The 22,806-nt window shown below is 39.4% G+C and overlaps 3 protein-coding genes and 1 non-coding gene across 5 annotated transcripts; 3 read left to right on the top strand and 1 right to left on the bottom strand.

Annotated features, from left to right (window-relative positions):
- Positions 1-1,295: 1,295 nt before the first annotated feature.
- On the top strand, positions 1,296-5,201 carry LOC141783597 (syntaxin-11-like). Its single transcript, XM_074660991.1, has 2 exons — positions 1,296-1,788; positions 4,046-5,201. Exon 2 carries the CDS (start codon positions 4,048-4,050, stop codon positions 4,900-4,902), a length of 855 nt encoding a protein of 284 aa, XP_074517092.1. The 5' UTR covers positions 1,296-1,788; positions 4,046-4,047; the 3' UTR covers positions 4,903-5,201.
- Positions 5,202-8,459: 3,258 nt separating this feature from the next.
- Positions 8,460-12,177, top strand: stx11a (syntaxin 11a). Of its 2 annotated transcripts, none has more exons than XM_074659814.1 (2): positions 8,460-8,673; positions 10,433-12,177. In XM_074659814.1, exon 2 carries the CDS (start codon positions 10,477-10,479, stop codon positions 11,335-11,337), a length of 861 nt encoding a protein of 286 aa, XP_074515915.1. In that variant the 5' UTR covers positions 8,460-8,673; positions 10,433-10,476; the 3' UTR covers positions 11,338-12,177. The 2 variants fall into 2 exon arrangements, with proteins under 2 accessions (XP_074515915.1, XP_074515914.1); XM_074659813.1 differs by having other exon boundaries at positions 8,461-8,673; positions 10,472-12,177.
- Positions 12,178-12,732: 555 nt separating this feature from the next.
- On the top strand, positions 12,733-12,814 carry trnal-uaa (transfer RNA leucine (anticodon UAA)). The gene has a single exon. It is a non-coding gene; the product is annotated as a tRNA-Leu (tRNA).
- Positions 12,815-16,173: 3,359 nt separating this feature from the next.
- fbxo30a (F-box protein 30a) lies at positions 16,174-22,363 on the bottom strand. Its single transcript, XM_074659812.1, has 3 exons — positions 22,167-22,363; positions 19,237-21,310; positions 16,174-19,121 (listed from the first exon to the last, which is right to left on the bottom strand). Exons 2-3 carry the CDS (start codon positions 21,250-21,252, stop codon positions 18,918-18,920), a joined length of 2,220 nt encoding a protein of 739 aa, XP_074515913.1. The 5' UTR covers positions 21,253-21,310; positions 22,167-22,363; the 3' UTR covers positions 16,174-18,917.
- Between the last annotated feature and the right edge of the window lie 443 nt (positions 22,364-22,806).

Here is a 22,806-nt window from a genome sequence, read left to right as displayed (position 1 = left end):
ACCCACAAGTCTACCCTTTACAGACATGCCCACTTTATGATAATCACATGCAGTTTGGGGAAAGTCATAGTCAAGTCAGCACACTGGCACACTGACAGCTGTTGTTGCCTGTTGGGCTGCAGTTTGCCATGTTATGATGTGAGCATATTATTTTATGCTAAATGCAGTACCTGTGAGGGTTTCTGGACAGTATTTGTTATTGTTTTGTGTTGTTAATTGATTTCCAATAATAAATATATACATACATTTGCATAAAGCAGCATATTTGCCAACTCCCATGTTGATAAGAGTATTAAATACTTGATAAATCTCCCTTTAAGGTACATTTTGAACGGTTAAAAAATTTGTGATTAATTTGTGATTAATCGCAATTAACTACGGATAATCATGCGGTTAATCGCAATTAAATATTTGAATCGATTGACAGCCCTAGTGGAAACACAACCAAAGAGTTATACCTTAATTAATTACCAGCCAGGTGATGAGACCTGATTAACCTTCGAACTCAGAGGCTTTGTTAAGGTGAACTAATGCATAGAGTAAAGCTGTTGGGATGATCATCTCCCTTTAGGAAAGTTAATGAACTGCCTGTAACAGAAAGTTCTTATGTACCACTGACATCTGCTGGACAAAACAAATACTCAGTTTTAAAGTAGAGCTATGAAAGCATCGTCTGATTTAGTGATTTAACAAAGAACTTTAACTTAGTTTAGTGTCATGGATTGAGAAGGAAATGACAAATATATATATGTAAAAGTTTGTTTTCCCTTCGAAAGTAGTAACCAGGTAAACTGTGTGAAACTGAGGCGATTCCAACAAGAGGGGGAAGAAATGAAACAGAAAGACTTCATTTCACATTGTGTTATAATGTGGGTTTTGAGGGGATATTTCAGTCTCATTCATGCTGTTGTTTTTTCCTCTAGAATCAAGTGTCAGATGGAAGTGTGTGCATCTACAGTTGAGTGACACATCAACTCTGCTAAAACCCCCAAAGCCAGTGTGACTCAAACTCACGGAGGCCGGTGGAAATTACTAATCACATATACAACTTACCGCTGGCTGTGGAAATGACTATTGCACAGCTTCCTACGCATCAACTGAAAATACATTTTCCTTAAATATACTTCTTTTTCTGGCTGAGTGATTTACAGTCACCTGACAGCTGGTGGTTTCACAAGTCCTTGGTGAGACTACATTTCATGAAACCGAAAGGTTGTTCGATTATTGTAACAAGCAAATTACAAGACTTCATTATCACATATGAACACTTCAGTCCCACCCCTCTGGGAGATAACTTATCTGAACTACTTCCTCTTTATATTTCTCCTGCTGTCCTTGATGTTATCTCACATATTTGCTTTTATTTTCTTTCCTGAGCTTCACATTCGTCTCTTTTCACAACCCTTCATCGCCTAACGTGTTGTTAGACGTGAAAACAATCTATCAAAAACAAAAGTGCACTTAGGTGACAGATGTCCTGAGATTATATGACAATGTAAACACAAAACATATCAGTCGTCATCTTTATTATGAATCCTCGAGAGACTTGGTTTCGCCTTACGTCACTGCATGCCTCCATGTGACACAACAGGAATGCAGAAAGTGTTGTTTCTAAAAAACATTTCCTTTTAAACAGGTGTATAAGTGATGATGGTTTCTAAAATCATTCTCTCTGTTTACAGTCGTCAGGCTGCCCGTTGGACTGAACTACCATTTCTATGATCGGCTTGTGGTACAGACGGAGAAGAGACTGCAAACCATCCACAGATAAACTGACGTACGAGTAAGGTAGGTTAATTCTCTCATTATGGGTTCACTTATCCATATCTGTTAGGCTTGCCTGAGATGGCGTTATAGAACATCTGAACTGAAAATACAGGTAAAGGCAAGAAAACCTGAAATTGAGGCCTCTTTACACCTGCTCTTGTAGAAAAGTGTTGAAAATAATAAAAAACGTACATTAATCTGTTGTAAAAATCAACAAACCAGGCTTACAACTCTGCCAGTTTTACAGTTTAACTTCCAGGTTTTCAGCAATGCATCTGAGCTTTAACATTTTTAACATCAGCAATACTTTGTCCTTTATTCTAGCTTTAACCCTTTGAGACCCACAATAGACCTGTTTCTGTCTTTTTTAGGGGGGTACAGAGGGTCTTTAGGGGGAGATAGCAGGTCAACAGTAGACGTCACATAGAAGTGGTGTACATCATCTGAAAGCTGGGAACCTGAAGATTAATTTGAGATGCACTGTGTGTCAAGTTGTTCTAGTCATAAATCTGAAATAAACATGAATTAATTAATTAAAATAAATAGCAAAAGTGTATAAGGGTTTAGAACATTATGATCAAAGTAAATGATGGTCATCCCCGTGATTTATTATGTCTCAAAAGTTGCAGCAAGTTTTTGGTTGATACCATTTGTTACACAGATATGGTGCTAAATTTAACCTTATTTTTACCATTCAAGAATTTATAAAAATGATCAATAATCCCGCCAAAATACCACATTAAGACACTTAGACCTTGAGGAACACCATAGAAAAATCCATGCTGTGATTTGGTTACCAAAACTTTTGACATTTGGAGATTTCTGCAAGAATTGCTTTATTTGGTGATTGGATGACGAGCGCTTGTGTAAACTGCTCAGAAACCCCCTTATTGTCAGTCTACCTATAGGAAAGCCATCCATCCTCTGAATGCTCTAGGTGTCTAGTTTGTGGTTGTAAAGTTTAATAAGGCTGTGATTATCCTACAGGTCACCACAGCTCATTTTATACAGTGAGGAAAATAACACATGTACACTATATTCAAAAAAACTGCATGGTTTTTGCACATTCTCATTCACACATCTTGAGGTCAGAGGTCAAGGGACCCCTTTGAAAGTGGCCATGACAGTTTTTCCTCGCCAAAATTCATCCTAACTTTGGATCATTATTTAACCTCCTTCCTGACAAGCTAGTATGACATGGTTGGTACCAATAGATTGTCTAGTTTCGTATGATATCTGTAACTTCACTCTAGCTCTAGGACTGAACCTGCTACAGCCTCGGTCAGGTCTCACATGCATCCACTTACTTAAGAGCAGATTACATACATGCTGAAATACTTTTCTTCTTGAAAACTTGTTGGGTGAGTCCTGAAGGGAGATTAAATGTCCTGGCAGATCAAGTGCATTCATCTAAGATTACACTGAAAGAGGAAGAAAACACTCACACAGCTGTTTCACATATTGATTACAAAAGTGTTTGATCGGTATGTGCGATCTGAGTCCAGGCCTGTTAGACGTCTTCAGTCATGCTCAGGAAATATTTAACACAAGAACAAGTGCAAGCTTGTTTGTTGTAACCAATCTGTGTTTTAGTTTGTATTTCTTTTAGGGCTGTCAAGCAATTAATCACACTTTTTTTTTTTATCAAAATGTACCTTAAAAGGAGATTTGTCAAGTATTTAATACTCTTATCAACATGGGAGTGGGCAAATATGCTTGCTATGCAAATGTATGTATATATTTATTACTGGAAATCAATTAACAACACAAAACAATGATAAATATTGTCCAGAAACCCTCACAGGTACTGCATTTAGCATAAAAAATATGCTCAAATCATAACATGGCAAACTGCAGCCCAACAGGCAACAACAGCTGTCAGTGCGTCAGTGTGCTGACTTGACTATGACTTGCCTCAAACTGCATGTGATTATCATAAAGTGGGCATGTCTGTAAAGGGGAGACTCGTGGGTACCCATAGAACCCATTTTCATTCACATATCTTGAGGTCAGAGGTCAAGGGACCCCTTTGAAAATGGACATGACGTTTTTTCCTCGCCAAAATTTAGTGCAAGTTTTGAGCGTTATCAAGCCTCCTTCCCGACAAGCTAGTATGGTTGTATAGTATAGTAACATGGTTGGTACCAATGGATTCATTGGGTTTTCTAGTTTCATATGATGCCAGTATCTTCACTCTAGCTTTAAAACCCGATAACCTCCGAAAGATCGATTGCGTTAATGTGTTATCTTTTCTCTTGTCGTCTTTTCTTTCTTCCAGATATGAGAGACCGGCTGGAGCTCCTCCAACAGGTGCAGCCTGACTCTGAGGGTTTCTCCATGGTGGAGTTGGACAATTCAGAGCAGGAGGCAGCAGCAGCATCAGACCAGGACCTGGATGGCGTCCTGCAGGAGGCCCAGCAGATCCGTCTGGAGATCCAGCAGATCCAGAATGACATCAGTGAGCTGAAAGATGTGAATTACCAGGCCTTATACAAGACCTCATGCCCTATAGCCACAAAGCGGGACTCCAATGCAGTCGGGGCGGATATTAAACGTCGGGGAGAGTCTGTGCTGCACCGTCTACACGTGATGAGTGCTCTTAGTGGGGAGCTGGAGGACCAGCGTGGCAGCTCTGACCCCACAGCACGCATCGCTCAAACACAGTACCAGTGTCTTAGCAGGGCTCTGCGGGAGGTGATGTTCAGCTACAACGACACAGAGATGAGTCACAGGGAGGCCTGTAAACGACAGATCCAGAGGCAGATGGAGGTGGTGGGCAGGGAGGTCGGCGAGAAGGAGCTGGAGGAGATGATGGAGAGCGGGGAGCTGAACGTGTTCAGCAGCGTCCAGGTGGAGGGCAAAACAGCTCGCTCGGCTTACCTGCAGCTCGAGTGCCGACACAAGGAGCTGCAGGAGCTGGAGAAGAGGATCGAGGGGATCCAGGAGCTGTTTCTGGACGTGGCTGTGCTCATAGACGAGCAGGGGGTGGCCGTCGAAAACATCCAGAGGAACGTTCAAAGTACTGAAGTGATCATTCAGGAGGCCGTGGTCAAGCTGGACAGAGCAACTTCTTCTGATAAAAACAACCCCTTCAAGAAGCTGTGTTGTAGCTGCTTTCCATGTTATAACAGTTAGTCTGAGGAGGGCCAGTGGTTTTGGATCTGGTCCACTGGTCCATGAGGTAAAAGCTGCACTACAAACTAAAGGAACAACCCATTAAAGAGGGCCTATTATCCTTATTTTAGGTGCATGCTTGTATTTGGGGTTTCTACTAGAACGTGTTTACATGCTTTAATGTTCAAAACACGCTTTACTTTTCATCCTCTCTGAAACGCTCTGTTTGAGCTCCCCCCCGAAAAGCCCAGTCTGCAATTGGTCAGCTGGCCCGCTCTGTTATGATTGGTCAACCGAACCAAACTCTTCAGACGCCGCTCCAGCTCTAGCAGGTATTATGGTATTATGCCAATGTGTTACTTGGTGACATCACCACGTTACGGAAGAAAAGGCAGGACTTCAACGAGGTGTTTCAGGCAGTTCAGGAGCAGTGTTTCTGTCGGGGAGAGTAACTGCATTTGGCTTTATAACTTTGCAGACCTTTTACATACACAAAAAAAACTATATAACACACTAAAGGAAAGGGAAAAAGAACAACAACAACATAATAGGTCCTCTTTAAGACAATAATATCAGTCATTAGTTCCTTAAAAAAAGTGTTTCGATATTGACAATCTCATCACAAGGTCCATTTAGACTGAAGTTAGACATGTCATGTGAGTTTCTATCAAACAACAGAATCAACTTAATATGGCTCAATTAGGAGAAGTGTGGAGTCGAGTCACATGACCTGGACTCGAGTCAGACTTGAGTCACAAATTTGATGACTTTAGACTCGATAAGATAAAAAACAACAACTTGCGACTAGACTTAAACATTGACACCAATGACTCGTGATTTCACTTTGACTTGAGCCTTTTCTCTTGAAAATACTTGATACCTTCCCCCTAAGACAAAAGATTGAAAAGTATGTTCTCTAAAAAGTGTCAGTTTATTTCCTGGATCAACTAACATACTAACAAATGCTATTCATTCCCAGCAAGTCGACACTTAAATGTTTGAACCAACCAGACAGCATTCAGTCAAGTTGCAGAAGAGAACCATGAAGAACTAACGTTACGTTACTGAGCACCAGTTGGAAAAAAAATGATACCAAATATAATTTTGTTTGCGTACAAAAACTACACAGTGGTCAACAAAAAATTAGTTGCAGTATGCAAAATGTGTGGGTCGAAAATTACAGACGGAGACGCAAATGGCATTACATTTGGTGAAGAGCACATTATGACTTGTTTAGGACTTGGAACTTGAGTGCAAAGACTTGAGACTTTTACTTGTGACTTGCAAAACAGTGACTTGGGCCCACCTCTGTCACTTAGCAAACATCCATATCAACAAATAGCTCTATAATCTAGGTCTATAGGGAATCTAAAACGTCAGGCATAAAGCTATATTAGCATAAAGCTTTCGATCATATAACAAAGATTTTGTCAACTGCTGTTTCCCAGCCAGGGTCAAGACTGAACTTTAAATATTTGAGCCATCATGGAAAAGACGTCCTTAAAGCGCTGAATTAATAATAATTCCATGACAAATTAGGCTCCATCTGCTGATGAAGGTCATGTGGCGTATGAGTAAAAGCCAGTGGTGGAATATAACTGAGTATATTCACTCAAGTTCTATATTTATGTACAAATTTGCATAATGGACTGTAAGCCTACTTGAGTGTTTCTTTTCATGCTACTTTATACTTCTTCTCCACCACAATTCAGAGGGAATATATTGTACTTTTTACAATTATTTGACAGCTTACTTTTAAGATTTTACATACAAAATACATGATGAACTTGTAAAATATGGTGCATTGTTATATATTAAACTACCCGACAGAATGTAAAATAATTCCAATCAGCTCCACCAGTAAAATGCTGCTTAAACTAGATCATTTTATAAGCATGCAAGATTTTAAAAACAGGATTTAGGAGTATTTGAACACTGAATGTGCATCTCCTGTAACTGAATGACACTGCTAATTCATCAGTTGATGTAATTTGCTGTTTGTTTTAAATCTGTTATTGTCTTTTTTATGTGAATTCTTTACGTTGTTTTTAAGTTTTTTGCTGATTTGTTTTTAAGTTATTTGTGTTTTTATGTGAAATTCTGTTGTTAACAGCTGCAACGGTTAATCGATTAATCGTTAGTTAAATTAATTGCCATCTATTTTGATAATTGATTAATCAGTTTGAGTAATTTTGTAAGAAAAAAAAGTCAAAATATTCTGATTACAGCTTCTTAAATGTGAATATTTTCCGGTTTCTTTACTCCTCTATGACACTAAATGGAATATCTTTAAGTTGTGGACAAAACAAGACATTTGAGGACGTCATCTTGGGCTTTGGGAAACACTGATTGACATTTTTCAACATATTCTGAGATTTTATTTTATATATTTATACCAAACGAGTAATCGATTAATCAAGAAAATAATCCACAGATTAATCGACAATGAAAATAAATCGTATTAGTTGCAGCCGTAGTGTTATTTGTGCTTTTATGTGTAAAACTTTTATGCCTCAGAAAAGAGATTTTAAATCTCAATGGGACTATCCTGGATAAATATAGGTTAAATAAAATACAATTTAAGAAATGCATCAGTAAAAAATAACCCAATAATATCATATATAATAGTAAAACTCTCACGTGGGTCATTTTTCAAAATTATCAGTACTTTTACATTTGATACTTTGAGTACATTTTGCTGATGATACTTAGGCTACATACATACTTGTACTTAAAGGTCCCATATCGTGCTCATTTTCAGGTTCATACTTGTATTTTGTGTTTCTACTAGAACATGTTTACATGCTGTAATGTTCCAAAAACACATTATTTTCCTCATACTGTCTGTCTGAATATACATGTATTCACCCTCTGTCTGAAACGCTCCGTTTTAGTGCATTGCAACGGAATTGCAACGGAATTGCGTTGCTAGGCAACAGCTTGGGTCCATGTTTACTTCCTGTCAGATGGTGTTATTCACATACACTGCAACCAGGAAAAAAACGGACACATTTAGAATGTTTACGTTTAAAACCCTGCAATGGTCTAAATATTGTATATTTGTGACATCACAAATGGACAGAAATCATAACCGCTTGTTTCAAACGCACAATTTCTGAATACGGGCTGTGTGTATTTCTCCGTATATTGAGTGTTTTGATAGTTTAACATTATTATTTATATAGCACTTATACCTGCTTTATAATATAACAGACCTGAAAATCTCACTTTTTACAATATGGGACCTTTAAGTAATATTTTCAATGCAGGACTTCACTTCCCAGTCTGTTATTGTTACTTTTACTTACAGCTACAATGGACTTTGTGGTGATACAATTTTGTATATGTTTTTTTTTTTTTTTTTTATGTTAGGATAATAAGGTCTAGTTTGTGTCTCTCAACCTCTCACAAGTCGAAAACGTATTTTAAGATCCTTATTAAACGCTCAACATCATTTTTATATTGAACAATGGACCATAATAAGATGAGATGATGGATCTCCTCCTTCCTGGACTCAAACCAGAGATGCGTGTTAATACAGTGAGGGAGGAAGAAGAAGGCGTGATCAGTGATCTTCCGCGTTCAGCCTCGGTTAGTACACTACCTGCTGCAGCCTGTTGTCTCTGTGTCTCTGTGTGACTGATGGTTGACTCCTCTACTCCTCTATGTTGAAATTCAAACATATAACGGAGAGAAAAAAGAGGAAATGAGTGTTTCCGTAGTCGCTTCTTCTGCTTTGGTGACTTTAATAGAGTAGGACCTTCGGAGGATATAGCATCACATCACAGAGAGGTAGGTGAACCTGTTCTGTTGAGATATTATGCACTAAAATATAATCATAACTCTCTACAGACCTATAGGCGTGTTTCTATAACAGCTTGTTATTGTTGTCTTTCACTTGTTCTTGTTAATGATGTTTTAAGGTTTGTTAATGTTTCCTTTTGTAAAACATTGTTTTTAACATTATGTACATCACATTAAAGTATCAGTTTGTGTCGATAGTTAATAATAACTGAGTCTTGAGAGTCGAGGCTGTAATTTACTGCTCTGAAAGCGTCACAGCTGAGGAAGTAACCTGTAATCTGTTTCCTCCTCAGGATTTTACTTTACAAAGATACTCACTGTTTCACAAAATACCTCTAAAATACTAATTAAATAATATGATAAAAAAAAGTTTGCTGAATTCCTAAACATGCTGTTTTAAAATAAGAATAAATAAAAATAGTAAATATTAAAAATAATATACTAATTAATCAATATGATAAAAGAGTTTGCTGAAGTCTTAAACATGCTGTTTTAAAATAAAAATAATAAATATAAAAAATAATATACTTATTAATCAATATGATAAAACAAGTTTGCTGAAGTCCTAAACATGCTGTTTTAAAATAAATAAAAATAGTAAATAATAAAAATGTCCCAACATGCACAAAACATAACTCTTTATAGTGCACAGAGTATTCTGTCCTTTGAAAAACACTACACACAACACTATATTTAAAATGTAAAATAATAAAACATAGGAATTACAATATAAAAATAAATTAATTTCTCATAATATGTTGATGCAGCTCATCCTCAACAGGAAAAATATGATATAAATGTGTCCATATTTACCTATATAAGATCGATTTTCTCTTGTTGTAACTTAGATTTTCTCTAAATGTAAAATGACGTGAGAAGGGGGGTTGCATTTTTATTTATTATTGTTATAATTAAATAGGATAAAACAAGTGGTATGCAGATTTTATTTAGGTAAAATTACCAGTACAACACTTTAAAAATACTCTATTACAAGTAAAAGTCCTGCATATAAATATAAGTAAAGTACAGTATTATACATTTTATAATAAATAAAAAAATATAAGGACTCAATCTGCAGTTATTCTGCTGTTATTGTATTTTACATTAGTATATTGTTAATATTGATGCATCATTTTGTAAACAGCATTTTACTGTTGTAGCTACTCGAGGTGAAACTAGTTTAACTACAGTTAATTTAGTCCAGAGGTTCCCAACCTAGGGGTTGAGGCCCTCCAACGGGTCACAAATTAAATCTAAGGGGTCGTGAGATGAGGTAGGACAGAAGTTATAAAATAATAATAATTTGATACATAAATTTGTATTAATTCTTGGACATTTTGATAAATTGCTGTTTTAGAGGGGTTATATGCTGGACCGTTTCTTAGTCGGGACCACTAACTTCCTGGAGTCTCCACTGGTTGCCTGGCAACTGCTCAGAGCCAAGAAATAATCCAATGATGACTTGTTATTTTTACTCGTTAATATTTATATTATAATGATATTTAATAATATTTTTTATAATGTGTTAAATTATTAGCTTTAGAGGTGCTGGTAGGTGGATTTTTAGTTACCTTTTGGACAGAGCCACGTTAGCTGTTTCACCCTGTTTCCAGTCTTTTTGCTAAAATAAGCTAAGCTAACTGGCTGCTGGCTGATTTATATTTAACAGATAGACATGAGAGTGGTATCAATCTTCTCATCTAACTCTCCACCAGCCAAAATGTCTATTTGTCTCAAAACTCTTTAGAGGTCAGAGGTCAGTAAAGGCTCCTGACTCTTCTTGCAGGTGAGATGAGGGACCGAATAAGTGAGCTGCAGACCTTCAAGCCTGCCGTGGAGGAGAACTACAACCCCACCACCGAGGATGAGGACCTGGAGCAACAGGCCATCGTGTTTGAGGGCGAGGACGTGATGGATGGCATCTACAGGGACGCCCAGGCGATGAGGAAGGAGATGCTGCTGCTCAAACTGGACGTGAAGCGTCTCGGGAAGCAGAACACCAGGTTCCTCACGTCCGTCCGGAGGATCAGCAGCATCAAACGGGACTCCAACGCACTGGGGCGGGACATCAAGGCCAGAGGGGAGGCCATTTACACTCGGCTGGGGAAGCTGGGGAAGTTGAGCAAAGAGCTGGAGGAGGAACACGGGCCGACATCTGCTTTGTCTCGCATGGTGCGCTCACAGTTTATCTCTCTAACCAACGCCTTCCACGACGCCATGTCCGAGTACAACGAGGCCGAGATGGTCCAGAGGGAGAACTGCAAGACCCGCATCCAGAGGCAGGCGGAGATCATGGGCAAGGAGGTGAGCAGGGAGCAGATTGACGAGATGATCGAGACGGGCAAGTGGAACGTCTTCTCGGATAATCTCCTCCTGGAGGGGAGGACTGCCAGATCTGCCTTCACTGAGATCGAGACCCGGCACAAGGAGCTGCTGGAGCTGGAGGGCCGCATCCGGGACATCCATGACCTCTTCTCCCAGATGGCCCTGCTGGTGGAGGAGCAGGGCTTCACGCTGGACAACATAGAAGCAAATGTGGGCGCGACTCAGGACTATATCGTCAAGGCTACGGTTCAGATCAAGAAAGCAGTGAAATACAAGAAAAACAATCCATGCAAGAAACTCTTTTGTTGCTGCTGCCCTTGCTGCTAATGAGACAGCATCAGTGTTATTTCTATTGGATTCAAATCAGCTTCCTATGCAAAGATGCCGTGTAATATATATCGCTTTAGTTTGTGTATTTATTTAGCTCAAATGAAGCTTCATTTTTAAGCAGCAGTAGAGTCCAAATTTCACACATCTAGTGTAGTTCGAGCTGGTCCGAGAAACCACACGCCCATATGCAAATGTACATAGTGAGATACGGGTGTTATATTTCCTGATAGTTACTGAGAACAGTGTTTGCATGATAACTGTTAAAAAAAAACTTGCAGCTTTGTCCTTCAAAATTCAGCTTTGTAATGTTATATGAGATATTTAAGCAATGTAAATAAATATATATTGGCTAGTTTTCTGTAAACTGTAAACTTTGAATAGGTGTATTTCTTATTAAGATAAGATAAGATAAGATATTCCTTTATTAGTCCCGCAGCGGGGAAATGTGCAGTGTACAGCAGAAGAGGGGATAGTGCAAAAAACAAGATGCATCAGCTAACACAGTAAAAAAAGAGCGTAACAAAATATGAACCAGGAAGTATAAAAATAGGAGCAGTATATACAGTATTGACAATAAACAGACTATTAACAAAATTGCACAAGTGGAAAATGACTTTGCAGCCATTGCTTAACAAGCCTTGAGAAACAAACTGCACACGACACGGCCTCTGATTGTGGTTAGCCGGGGAGGCGAGATAGATTTGTGTGGATTGTGCAACGACATGTCGGCCCACCCCCATGTATAGTTATCACCAGCTTATAGGCTGCATGTGTTTCTCAAGATGTGTCTGTCTTTGTATTGCCTCCACTTTTCAGAGATTAAACTGTCATCTTCCAGCCCTGTTGCTCCTCTGTTTATGCCACTATCACACGGTCAAAGTCAATCAGATGTGCATCAGGTTTTCTCAGATTGTTCCATATAAAAGGACGCCAGAATCAATGTGTACATGGCTGTTTGCTCAGGTGGTCAATAGAGAATGAGAAACTAATCAGGTCAGAGTACTCTCTGTTTGCACAGAAGGCCTATCTCATTGTTTGAATATCATGATAGTAAAATTTAAAAATAACATTTGTTTTCCTGTGTGTGTGGCAGTCCATCAGGCACTGGGGGATTCCCAGTTACCACCAGTTAGACTGAGAGACCATCATCTTTCTTCATACTGTTCATGTACTGAGACACCAGTGGGTGTTTTCTGCTCCTCTGCTCTGTGTTGAAATGGTTTCAGGGCTGTAATGATTGCACTTCCTCAGCAGCACTGTGTGGTTTGTGGTGGCCATTTACTGGCACAGCGTGACTTTGCACTCTGACATCATACATTTACTCAGGTAGACATCACCTGTCGGTCTGACATCGCTGTCCTTGTGTTGTTGTGATACATTAAGTGGTGTGGAACCAGGATGGCCGAGTGGTTAAGGCGTTGGACTTAAGATCCAATGGACGTAGTCCTCGTGGGTTCGAACCCCACTCCTGGTAAATATTGGAAGTTTTAACCTAATCATAAATTGAGAAGAAGATTAACATTAATATGAGGAATTCCTGGGAAATGTGACTTGTTACCTTCCGGTAGTGGTGAGAAGGGAGCCAGCAACCTGAGGCACTTGCGAGATTGTTAAGGTTAGGCATACGGTGCCATCAAATGAGGTTGCGTTTATGAGAAGAGTATATATGCACGTCCCCTTAATGTGGTATTCACAACCTCATAAGTGGAAAGGTGGTTCTGAAAGCTCTGAGTTTTTGGTTGACGTCAGTACATTTTTCAGTACATAAGTGAAAATACTGTTGTTTATCCTCGTAATTTTATAATATGCCTGAGGAAAATGTTGATATTCCCAACTGCCCCATCTTTTTCCTCTGTCTTAATGCCTGTACATTTACAGCATTATGTTACCCACTTGCTCGCTTGCTAAATTGTTAGCTCCTCTGTGGCTTCTAAATGCCGACAGTAACATTAATATTGCTGTTGCTTAGCAGCAGTGTTCTTACGACTTAACCACTTGGAAGCCAAGCATATTGTCTACACAACTTCCAATGTTGTAAACACGAGCTCACGAGTTTCATTTGAAGGCACCAATGGACCTCAAATAGTTACGGTTGGATAGGTCGTCGGGCAGCGGGTCTCAAGTTTTTGCAGATCATAGATCAGATTTTGCAGTTTGCGGACTCCCTTCCAGACACTACCAAAGTACTTCTTACTGTCATCAAACAACGTATATTGATAAGAAGTGAAAGTCAATTGTTGGTTCCATTGCAACATCAGCGCCCAGCCCCAGCAGCAGAGCTACGCTTCCGCCATTTTGGACTGAAGGTGACTACCAGACGCCAGTTAAACGTCCGCCTACAAAGTGCCGTATAAAAGTAAAACTAAATTATTTATATTCATATTTAATGTCTAATAGATGTCTCTTTATACATCCCACTCACTTTAATAGGAGATCTATAAGCCAAGTATACATTTTTATAGACCTATAAGGCAAGAATACTTTTCTTAAGTATATCTCGATCAAAATATTAAGTACAAGTAGGCCTATAAGCCAAGTATACTCAGACATGTCTGTATACTTGTCATTATGAGCCAAGTATACTCAGACATGTCTGTATACTTGTCATTATGAACCAAGTGTACTTAGACTTTTCTGCATACTTGTCTGTATGAGCAAAGTATACATATGTATACTTTTGTTAAGTATATCTCTGATAAGTACATAAAAAGTAAACTGAAAGTATACTCTCTCATTTTAAGCTTAAAAGAAGTATACTAATAGTACACTTCAATAATCTTCTTTTTGGAAAGGGGGTCACTCATTGGCGTTTTAGGTCCAAAATGGCGGCAGCGCTACTGCAGCGCCAACTAGCCGCCGTTGTCAAAAGGCACCAGAGTTTTTTCTCTTTGCTTGTTCTATACTCTTTGAGTGTTTGTGTTGACACAAAGTTGTTTCCACTGGTTTTGTTTAAACTCTAATTTGGCACCGCAGACGTAACATAATTACTTATTGAGCCATACTTATACTCTAATTAAATTTTCCTAAATTTGTCTAACTATAATTATTATTATTTATAATTATTCTAACTATAATTATTACCTTTAATCTGTGTCATACATAAATATAAATGAATTACTGATATAATTATCCTTATCAAAATATAAATTGATACCAAATTTATATTTATATTTCTGTATGACACAGAATAAAGGTAATAATTATAGTTAGAATAATTATAAATAATAATAATTATAGTTAGAAAAATTCTGGAAAATGTAATTAGAGTGTATGTATGGCTCAATAAGGAAGCTGGCTAATAATTAATAATTGACTTATGGAGAAGGGGTGGGATTTAACAAGTTTATACTTCTTCTCACTCCTTTTCGAATATGTAAATCAAGGCATCAAGTGTTTGACAATTTATTTTTCTTATGCTTTTCATTGTATGTAAATACTACATGTTTCTGACTGTCCACTTGTTGGTATGATCATTCTCTTTTTCTTTATTTTTTCTTTTCTTTTTTTTGTATTCTACATGTTCGAAATAAATTTTGAAATGAAATGAAAAATGAAAATGAAAATAATTCTACATATCAGTGTTTTATTTAGATATCTCTGTCTTGACAGATAGCACATTAGCTCTCAGTAGCTGGGGACGTATTTTTCAGGCTTCTTTGTGACTCAAAAAGTTGTGACGTCATTGCTAATTAAGTAGCCTAGGTAACGCACACCTGCAGACAATCAGCAAAGGAGGTTCAGAGACCAACGCCAGATATACTACTACTAGACTGCTAACCGCATTCAGGTAAGGTTGTGACATCTGTTTCTCTTTGTAATAAGGATTTTTTGGGTAAATATAGGCAGCACACTTCACTAGGTAACATATCTCTGCTGTTAAATCAATATTTGAATGTATAATCTGGGCCAAATGTAAACAAAACTGCAGTCCAACCATAAAAAAATGGCTCCCCTCCTGTGTTGACAGGTCTAAGAAAGCAGCAAAATTACATTATCGATTTTCTAACGCAGTAAAATGTTTGTTTACATCAGCTGTGATGGTCTAAAGAAGAGGAAAAGGGGCCTGTAATTTCAATTGAATTGAATTGAATTGATTGGAAACACTTTAACCCCCATGTAAGAACCATTATAGCAAAATGTTAACTTATTTCGTCTAAAAACACTATTAGTCATGTAACTGTAAATGTTATTTTTCTGTGTTACTCAATTAAATGAGATTATATCTGTAGGTTCTGCTGATTCATTGCAGTGGAGGGTGTGCACTAACATAATTTTTCATGTTATGGTGAAATTATGTAGATCTATCGCCATCTAGCTGCAAATTAATTTTAGGGAAACATGGATATGTACACTGGATTAAAGTTTCTAAAACTTCATCTTCAACCCTTTTTAAAAATAATTTTTGCAACTTTTTTTTTTTACTCATCCTGATGGTCTTATTGTTACGTTGTTGAATATTTTTATTAACAGAATTTAATCTGTTTTGATGCTATGGATACCTCACATTTTCTCATATTGACCAATTAGCCTGTTGAAGACAGTAGGGTTTAATCATTGCCTTTTTTCAGTCCAATAAAAGTTGAGAGCTTTAATCCAGTGTGCAAATACTCAATTTTTTCCTTCAATTAATTTCTGGTCTTGGATGTGCATACAACTACCTTTCTACAATTTCTACCCTGTTAACACTTTTGTCAGATGTAATCCTATTAGTGAGTTTTGTTAAAACAAAGCACAGTGAAGCAGCTGATCTATGTTGTTCAGGAACAGTGTAACATTGGGCCTTGAAGGGAACACGGTTGCAGTAAAAGGTAAAATAAAATAAATCAAGCAACATTTAAAAACTGAGAGTCTCTTTATTAAAATGCTCCAAAAGTCAAACAAATGAAGCTGGCATATTGTGGTGAAAAACACACTTCAGCAGGAGTGAAAACAAAACTTAAAATGCTGATGAAAGTGTTGATACACTCCAGGTGCCTGGAAAAACAGCATTACCAAAAAAAACAGGTGTGCTGCAGATGAAATACATTTTTGTCTTAATGTTGTATAAACTTTAATAGAGCAAAAAACTGATTTAACGTTCAGGTCATCCATTCAACTTCATCCACTAAACCTGAAGAATGAGGGAAGTTAAAAAAAAAACGTAACAGTTAATACGAAAATGTACTAAAAACCGATGCATTGTGCCTGAGAAATAATCAGTATAAATGAGTTTGCAGTTGAACCGATACATTTTCCAAAATACATCAAACTCACATGCAAAACATGAGGGAGTCAAATTCCCGCTACTTCAGCAAAGATAACCCCACAGCATTGTAAATCAAATTTTACAGTACATGCCTTCATGTGCAAATCAATAATTCAAATACAAATCTAGACATTACAGAGGCTTTTTTTGTTTCAAAATAAAAGTACCAGTACAAAAAATAAGATATAAACCAAACATGGATTGGGACTTATTAGAGTAAAAAGACAGCTTAGTTCCGTCATCGCTTGGGCTTTACATCAAACTTCAATATAAAAACAAAATCACACAAATTCCTCAAAGGAATACACATCTTCTCTTAGCAGTAATCAGTTACTTTTCTGTGACGGTTTCGACCAATTTCAAATCATTTGATTTTGTCATGTGAATGTGTTATTGAACCGTGTTTCTTAATTCCAAATTGAAAATATAATTTAAGAGGTGATCAACAAGTCTGATCACTTCTAAAGAGCATTCAAGCAGCATTTCTGCTGACGGCTTCAGTTACTCGGTTATAAACACAACGCTGATGGATGACAAACATGTAATTTGTTAGTCCAGCACTGCAACACACACTTATGTTATTATAATACTGAGCGGTACACCAGTCAGTTCCTCTAATACCCCACAATAATCAAGTAGCTGACACGTCGTTATGTCGTTCTCAGCTAGTCTTGTTGACCACACACACAATCTACTGGGCGACAAAGCTTCATGCTACAACCCTGAGACGCCAACAACATTTGAACACAAGTAGTGACAAAAACATACAACCGTGATAAATAATGAATATGAAGATAATTAGTGATTACTGGAGGGAAGCGTGTGCCCGTTATATATCTTAACACCTGGCCTGCAGGGTTTTATGAGGTCTGACACTGAGGGAGGCAAGTTGACCGCAGTCACTGATGGATTCTTATATTCACTGAGTACATTCATCATTTTACTTGCTACATTTTGATTTTTGTATAAAACAACCTACAAAACTGCTGGTTAAACGTAGCTGGTAGAACAGACAAACCACGGCTGAAAATGTACTGCCTTTTGGCTGCTGGATAGTGTTGCTTCGTCTTTCCCCTGACTAACAATGCCAGCCCGTTAGCCAGAGGTGAGATGAGAGAAAAGAAACATGGACCACCTTTGTTACTGCTATAACGTGGCAAACCACACTACATTTAGGCTACATCCACACTAATATGTTTGTTTTAAAACGCTGCTTTAAAACAAAAACAATATCCGTCCAGACAAGCGTTTTAGGGCCGATTCAGAATTAATCTCCATCCATACTACCACGCCTGAAAACGCATATCACATGAACATACACTTACATGACGAATCAGGGAAGGATACGTCATGACTGATAAGACCCAATCAAGAAGCGAACGTGGGTGTCTGCGTTATCGTTTTCAAAAGGTCTCCGTTTTGGTCTGTCCAGACTAAAACGCAACTCTTGAGTTTCAAAACTAAACGGGGTCAGTAGTGTTTTCAAATGTCTACATTTTAGGGGCTCAAATGCTGGTGTAGTGTGGACGCTGGGCATAAACGTAGCAAAAGGTATGCGTTTTAAAACAAAAATGTATTGTTGTGGATGTAGCTTTTTAACACCAAACATGATGATGGTGACATGCTAATGCTGGTGAACAAAAATCAACACCCACAGTGAAGACAATCCTGCTAAGTGGCATACATTGTGCACCGCTACCACAGATGTTTGGTCAGTCTGAAAATGTAGAATTAAAGCCATGATGAGCTCTAAGCAGTACACACGTGGTCACTCTAGGTATCAGGATAAGATATAAAACCGTGCTAGATACCAGTAAACTGTTCCAGCTGGAAGCAGCAGAGAAATCTCACTGAGATGTTCTGAACAACCTCATGAATAGAAAATCAAGTGTATCATAAGTTAAGGCTGTACTCTTACCTCCACTGTAGCACAGTAGACTTTTGATATAAAAATAAAAAAATTCTACATCAAAACATCTGGTTATTTACACTTTGTCAGAGTAGATAAGGGTACAACTTCAGTACACTGGTATTAATAAATCCATACAAGGCGAGCAATTTAATTTGAAATCCCGATCTGTGATCGCAGAACATCAGCCTCCGCTGGAGTATAAATCGGCCCGCTACTGGCTTTGTCTTATTTAGGGGAGTGTAGATTATTTCCACAGTGAAGCAACGAGCAACCAACAGTTTATAAAGCTCAGGCGGGAGTTCTTATCTTTTTGAGGTTGGAAGAGACTACTGTCTGTAAACACTGAAGGAAAATACACGTGTATTTGAGTTTTAGTGGTCTCAGAACAGTCCAGAAGAGGATTTCATCTTTCAAAATCACTTATGCTACTGGTTTGAGAACTGAGCGTAAACACCTTCCCTCTTTCGTGAGCTCTCTGGTGAAACACATGCACGGCAGAGGGATCGCCTCTTCCCGACGAGTGATCGTGTTGAACTTGCACTTCTTGAGGTGGTCGGCCATGCTGGCGATGTTGGCAAACTTCCACTCATTCACTGTACCAAACGCTGTGCTGAATCGCCACACCTGAATGACAAACAATGGAGAAACGATTAATTACTTCTCATGCTGAGACCGTGGACAGTTGTACCATAGTTCCACAAAGAAAATACGTTTTTTAAAATAGTAAATATTGACTAACCTTGTCTGTGATCTGCCATGAAGGAGACCCATCAGCGCGTCGTATCTTCTCCCACAGCAGGACGACCATGCCACGCATCTTGAGCAGACTAGCACAGACATCCCTCATAGTGCGGGACACTCTGGACAGTTGGCACAAGCTGAAGCTGTCCAGGAAGCTTGCTACATGTTGCAACACTTCGAATGGAAGACTGCTGAACTGATCGCACCGAGAGCCAAAGCGGCAGCTTTTTCTTGGAAGGTGCACCCCGTTTTTTAAGGGCAAACCAGGCTTAACCCCAAACGAACCGAGGTGCCTGTCGTGGATGATTCTGAAGCCCTGTACGGACGGGCAGAATCGTCTTTGGGAGTAGGTGCAGCCGTAGTAGGCCAAGGGGCAGCGTTGCTCCATCCAGCCATTGAGTCCGGCGTGAATATCCCCGTGGACGTTTTTGAAATGAGACGAGAACTCGTCCCGCCGAAACAACTGCCCGCATACAAACGTGAACATGGAGCGCTGCTTTGTTTGGTATCGAGCCACACATTCGAGCACCAGGTCCAGCCTAAGAGTGTGGAAGGGGCTTGGATTGGAGAGCTGTGGGCTGGCGTGATCGCAGGCTGAGGCCGAACCGATATCTCCCACCATGGTGTTGGTTGCAAGAATGGCTGAAGGGAAGGAGAATGTCTGAGTACCAAAGTCAATGTGGTAGCCATCGACAAACCTGCTGTCTGAGATTCCTCTGCCTCCCGGAGAGTCGCCGAGGCAGAAAAGCAAAGCTGCAGTGATGAGATCGATGCCGTGGAGGCCCATTGGGTCCTCTGCTACTTCCAAGTCAGACGTGTCCACTGACTTGTCCTCCATCTTTGCTCGAAACAAGTAAGGGTCTGACAGCAGAGCCCGACGTCCATTAAATGTAAACATACTTATTCCTCTAAGCACTTCAACATTCTGTAGTTTACGCTCCAAACACCTATACCTGAGTTCAGTAGGTAAGTGTTGTAAGAAGTTGTTTCTCACGTGATCAGAGAGCAGGAATGGCATTGGACGTGGAACTGGTGCTTGTTCAGGCACAGGAGGTTCCAATGCTTCAACAGGCATGTAATTCGGAGGCATCTCTGGCCAGACGAGGTTGGAATCATTTATTGGCTCCTCGATAGTGTCTTCCTTCCCTTCAAAAAACAACTCTACAAAATCATTTTCTTCTACCCAGCTAATCCCATCGTCTTCTTCTCCATCCGTCCCGACTGCGCAATCCACTCCACCTACTGCTCCGAGCTCACACTCTGAATCAGAGTCGCTCTCATGCATGTCAACATTCTTCACACCCTCCGCGACATAAACATTACCACTATCACCATTTTCTCCATTGTGGAGTGCTCCATTCTTATCAGTCTTTTCCCCATTTAAATTTCCTACAATTACTTCAATATCCTTGGAATTAGTGAGGATGTCCAAGGCCGCTGCTAAACTTCTGCTTGTCTCCATTGAGGCTCTATACAACCCACTATAGGGCTCCTGTTCCATTTCCACTGTTACATTACCTAACACTGTCTCCGGTAGACTTGACGCTGTGGCCATTTTGTCACTTTCATCTGTTCCCTTATCTCCATTCTTTGACACGGTGGTCGTGACCTTCAGGGACTCCAGCAGCATCCTCTGATCCTGCAGAGCCAAAGCCATGTCTAGCTGCTCCACCTCATCAAAGTCTTTGCTCAAGTTTTCATAGGACTTGCGATCAGCATAGCTCACAGGCCAGCGATTCCACTCCATAGTACAACAAACTATACTTGCCGGGCACGTCTCAAGGTGTTTTGCCATCCTGATCCTCGCGATAGTGAACGGGCAGCCAAATCCGCTGTTAAGGCATGGCAGACGCTCGTATGGACACAGTAGACGGTGTTCATCTAGTTTGCACGAGTGAAAAACTGCTCCACAGACAAGAGGACAGCAGATGAGGTTGCAGCAGACACCCGTCTCTGGTCTCACCATGCATCTTCTGTTGATGCATTTAAGGCAGTGGGAGTGCAGGCTTTCCATTTCTTTTACTGTATTGCTCCTTGCCCAACTGGTGCTGGCAGGGGTGAAGGGGTCAACCCTGAAACAAAGTCAAGGGAAATATTTATTTCACAAGTCTTAAGAAACCTAATACATACAGGCCATGTTACAATGTTTTTAGGTAAACACTAGTTGGAACAGAGCATGCTGGTGTTACATTATCCCACGAACATTAATGCCGCCCACGAGGTCCCAAACTATTCTGTAACATAGTCTGGTACATGTTCTCTCTCTCTTTACATGTTTACTAAATCTTTAGGCTGTTCAGAAACCTTTCACCACAACACCCCTCTTGGGTTTCATGGCGACACCGGTTTTTCCAGGACTTCAGGACCCCCCTCATACCTTTAAAGTTCTGAGAAACTGCCCCTTCATTTGTAAGTTTGCTGAGTTTCAACACATTATGCAAACTGTTTTGCTTGCCAGTTGCAACAAACCCACGAGGTAAATACCTCTGAATCATTAGCCTCTAGGCTTATTTGCTTACTTGTGTGAAGGGATTTGCAGGATAAAACGACACCAAACAATAATTTAAATACCCACAAAGTCTAAAACCGCAAAGCCACACAAGAGGACTATTGTTTAAAGTCTTTGCAGCCGTGGAGAGCAACAGCTGGTTGAATTACGCAAGTTAGCAAAACAGCTAAAAACACAAACAACCGGCTCTAATAAACATTATAATCTGAACAGCAATCATATATTAAAGTATGTTAAACTATAATGCATTGTTTTCATGATAACTCTGTAGGAAAACGTGTGAGTTGATAAGTCAGAAAACTTTTGTTAAGTTAAACAAAAGAACATAAACAACATGGCTGTTAGCATCAGCAGCTAAACTTCGTTAGCATACTCAGTTAGCTAGTTAGCTAGTTAGTTAGCTTCAATAAACTGCTTACCCGAGTTCTCCAGATGTATTTTATCAACACTTCTTTACTTATATCAGCGCCTGCGACATCAACAGCTTGTAAACTACAGCTAGATACACATCTCACAGTATTAAAGTGTAAATCTTGCTGTGCTGTGAACTGGCTGCGGCTGGTTCTGAGTCCTCCTCTGCTCTGAGAGTCAGTCGGCGTTTGTGTTGATCTCTGCCAGCTAGTGTGGGACGCAGGGGTGCTACGTCATCACGTAAATGGACATGTCATCAGGTTTACGGACTAGTGATGGGAATTACGGTTCTTTTTAGTGAGCCAGATCATTTGGCTCAGCTCACCAAAAAGAGCCGGCTCTCAAACAGCTCAAATTTAGCGCTGTTTTGACCTATGATTAGTAATTGTGTACATATATCACTTAAATTATTCAATATAATTACACTAAACCTTATAATTTCCAGAATACCGTAATTTTACATGCTGCTTCGTTTCCAACTGTCACTCATCTTGTCTGCTATTCGCGCACCGTACCGCATCGTACCGCAACGCAACGCAACGCAACGCAACGCTCCGCAAAGCACCGCAACGCAACGCAACGCACAGTATCCCCACCGCACCGCACCGCACTCCTCGCTCTATCTCTCCTCCTCTCCCTCCTGCTCTG

The sequence above is a fragment of the Sebastes fasciatus genome, chromosome 15, assembly GCF_043250625.1.
Source record: "Sebastes fasciatus isolate fSebFas1 chromosome 15, fSebFas1.pri, whole genome shotgun sequence".
Lineage (NCBI taxonomy): Eukaryota > Metazoa > Chordata > Actinopteri > Perciformes > Sebastidae > Sebastes > Sebastes fasciatus.
The sequence above is the reverse complement of the archived record's forward strand: the minus strand, read 5'-3'. Positions and strand labels throughout refer to the sequence as shown.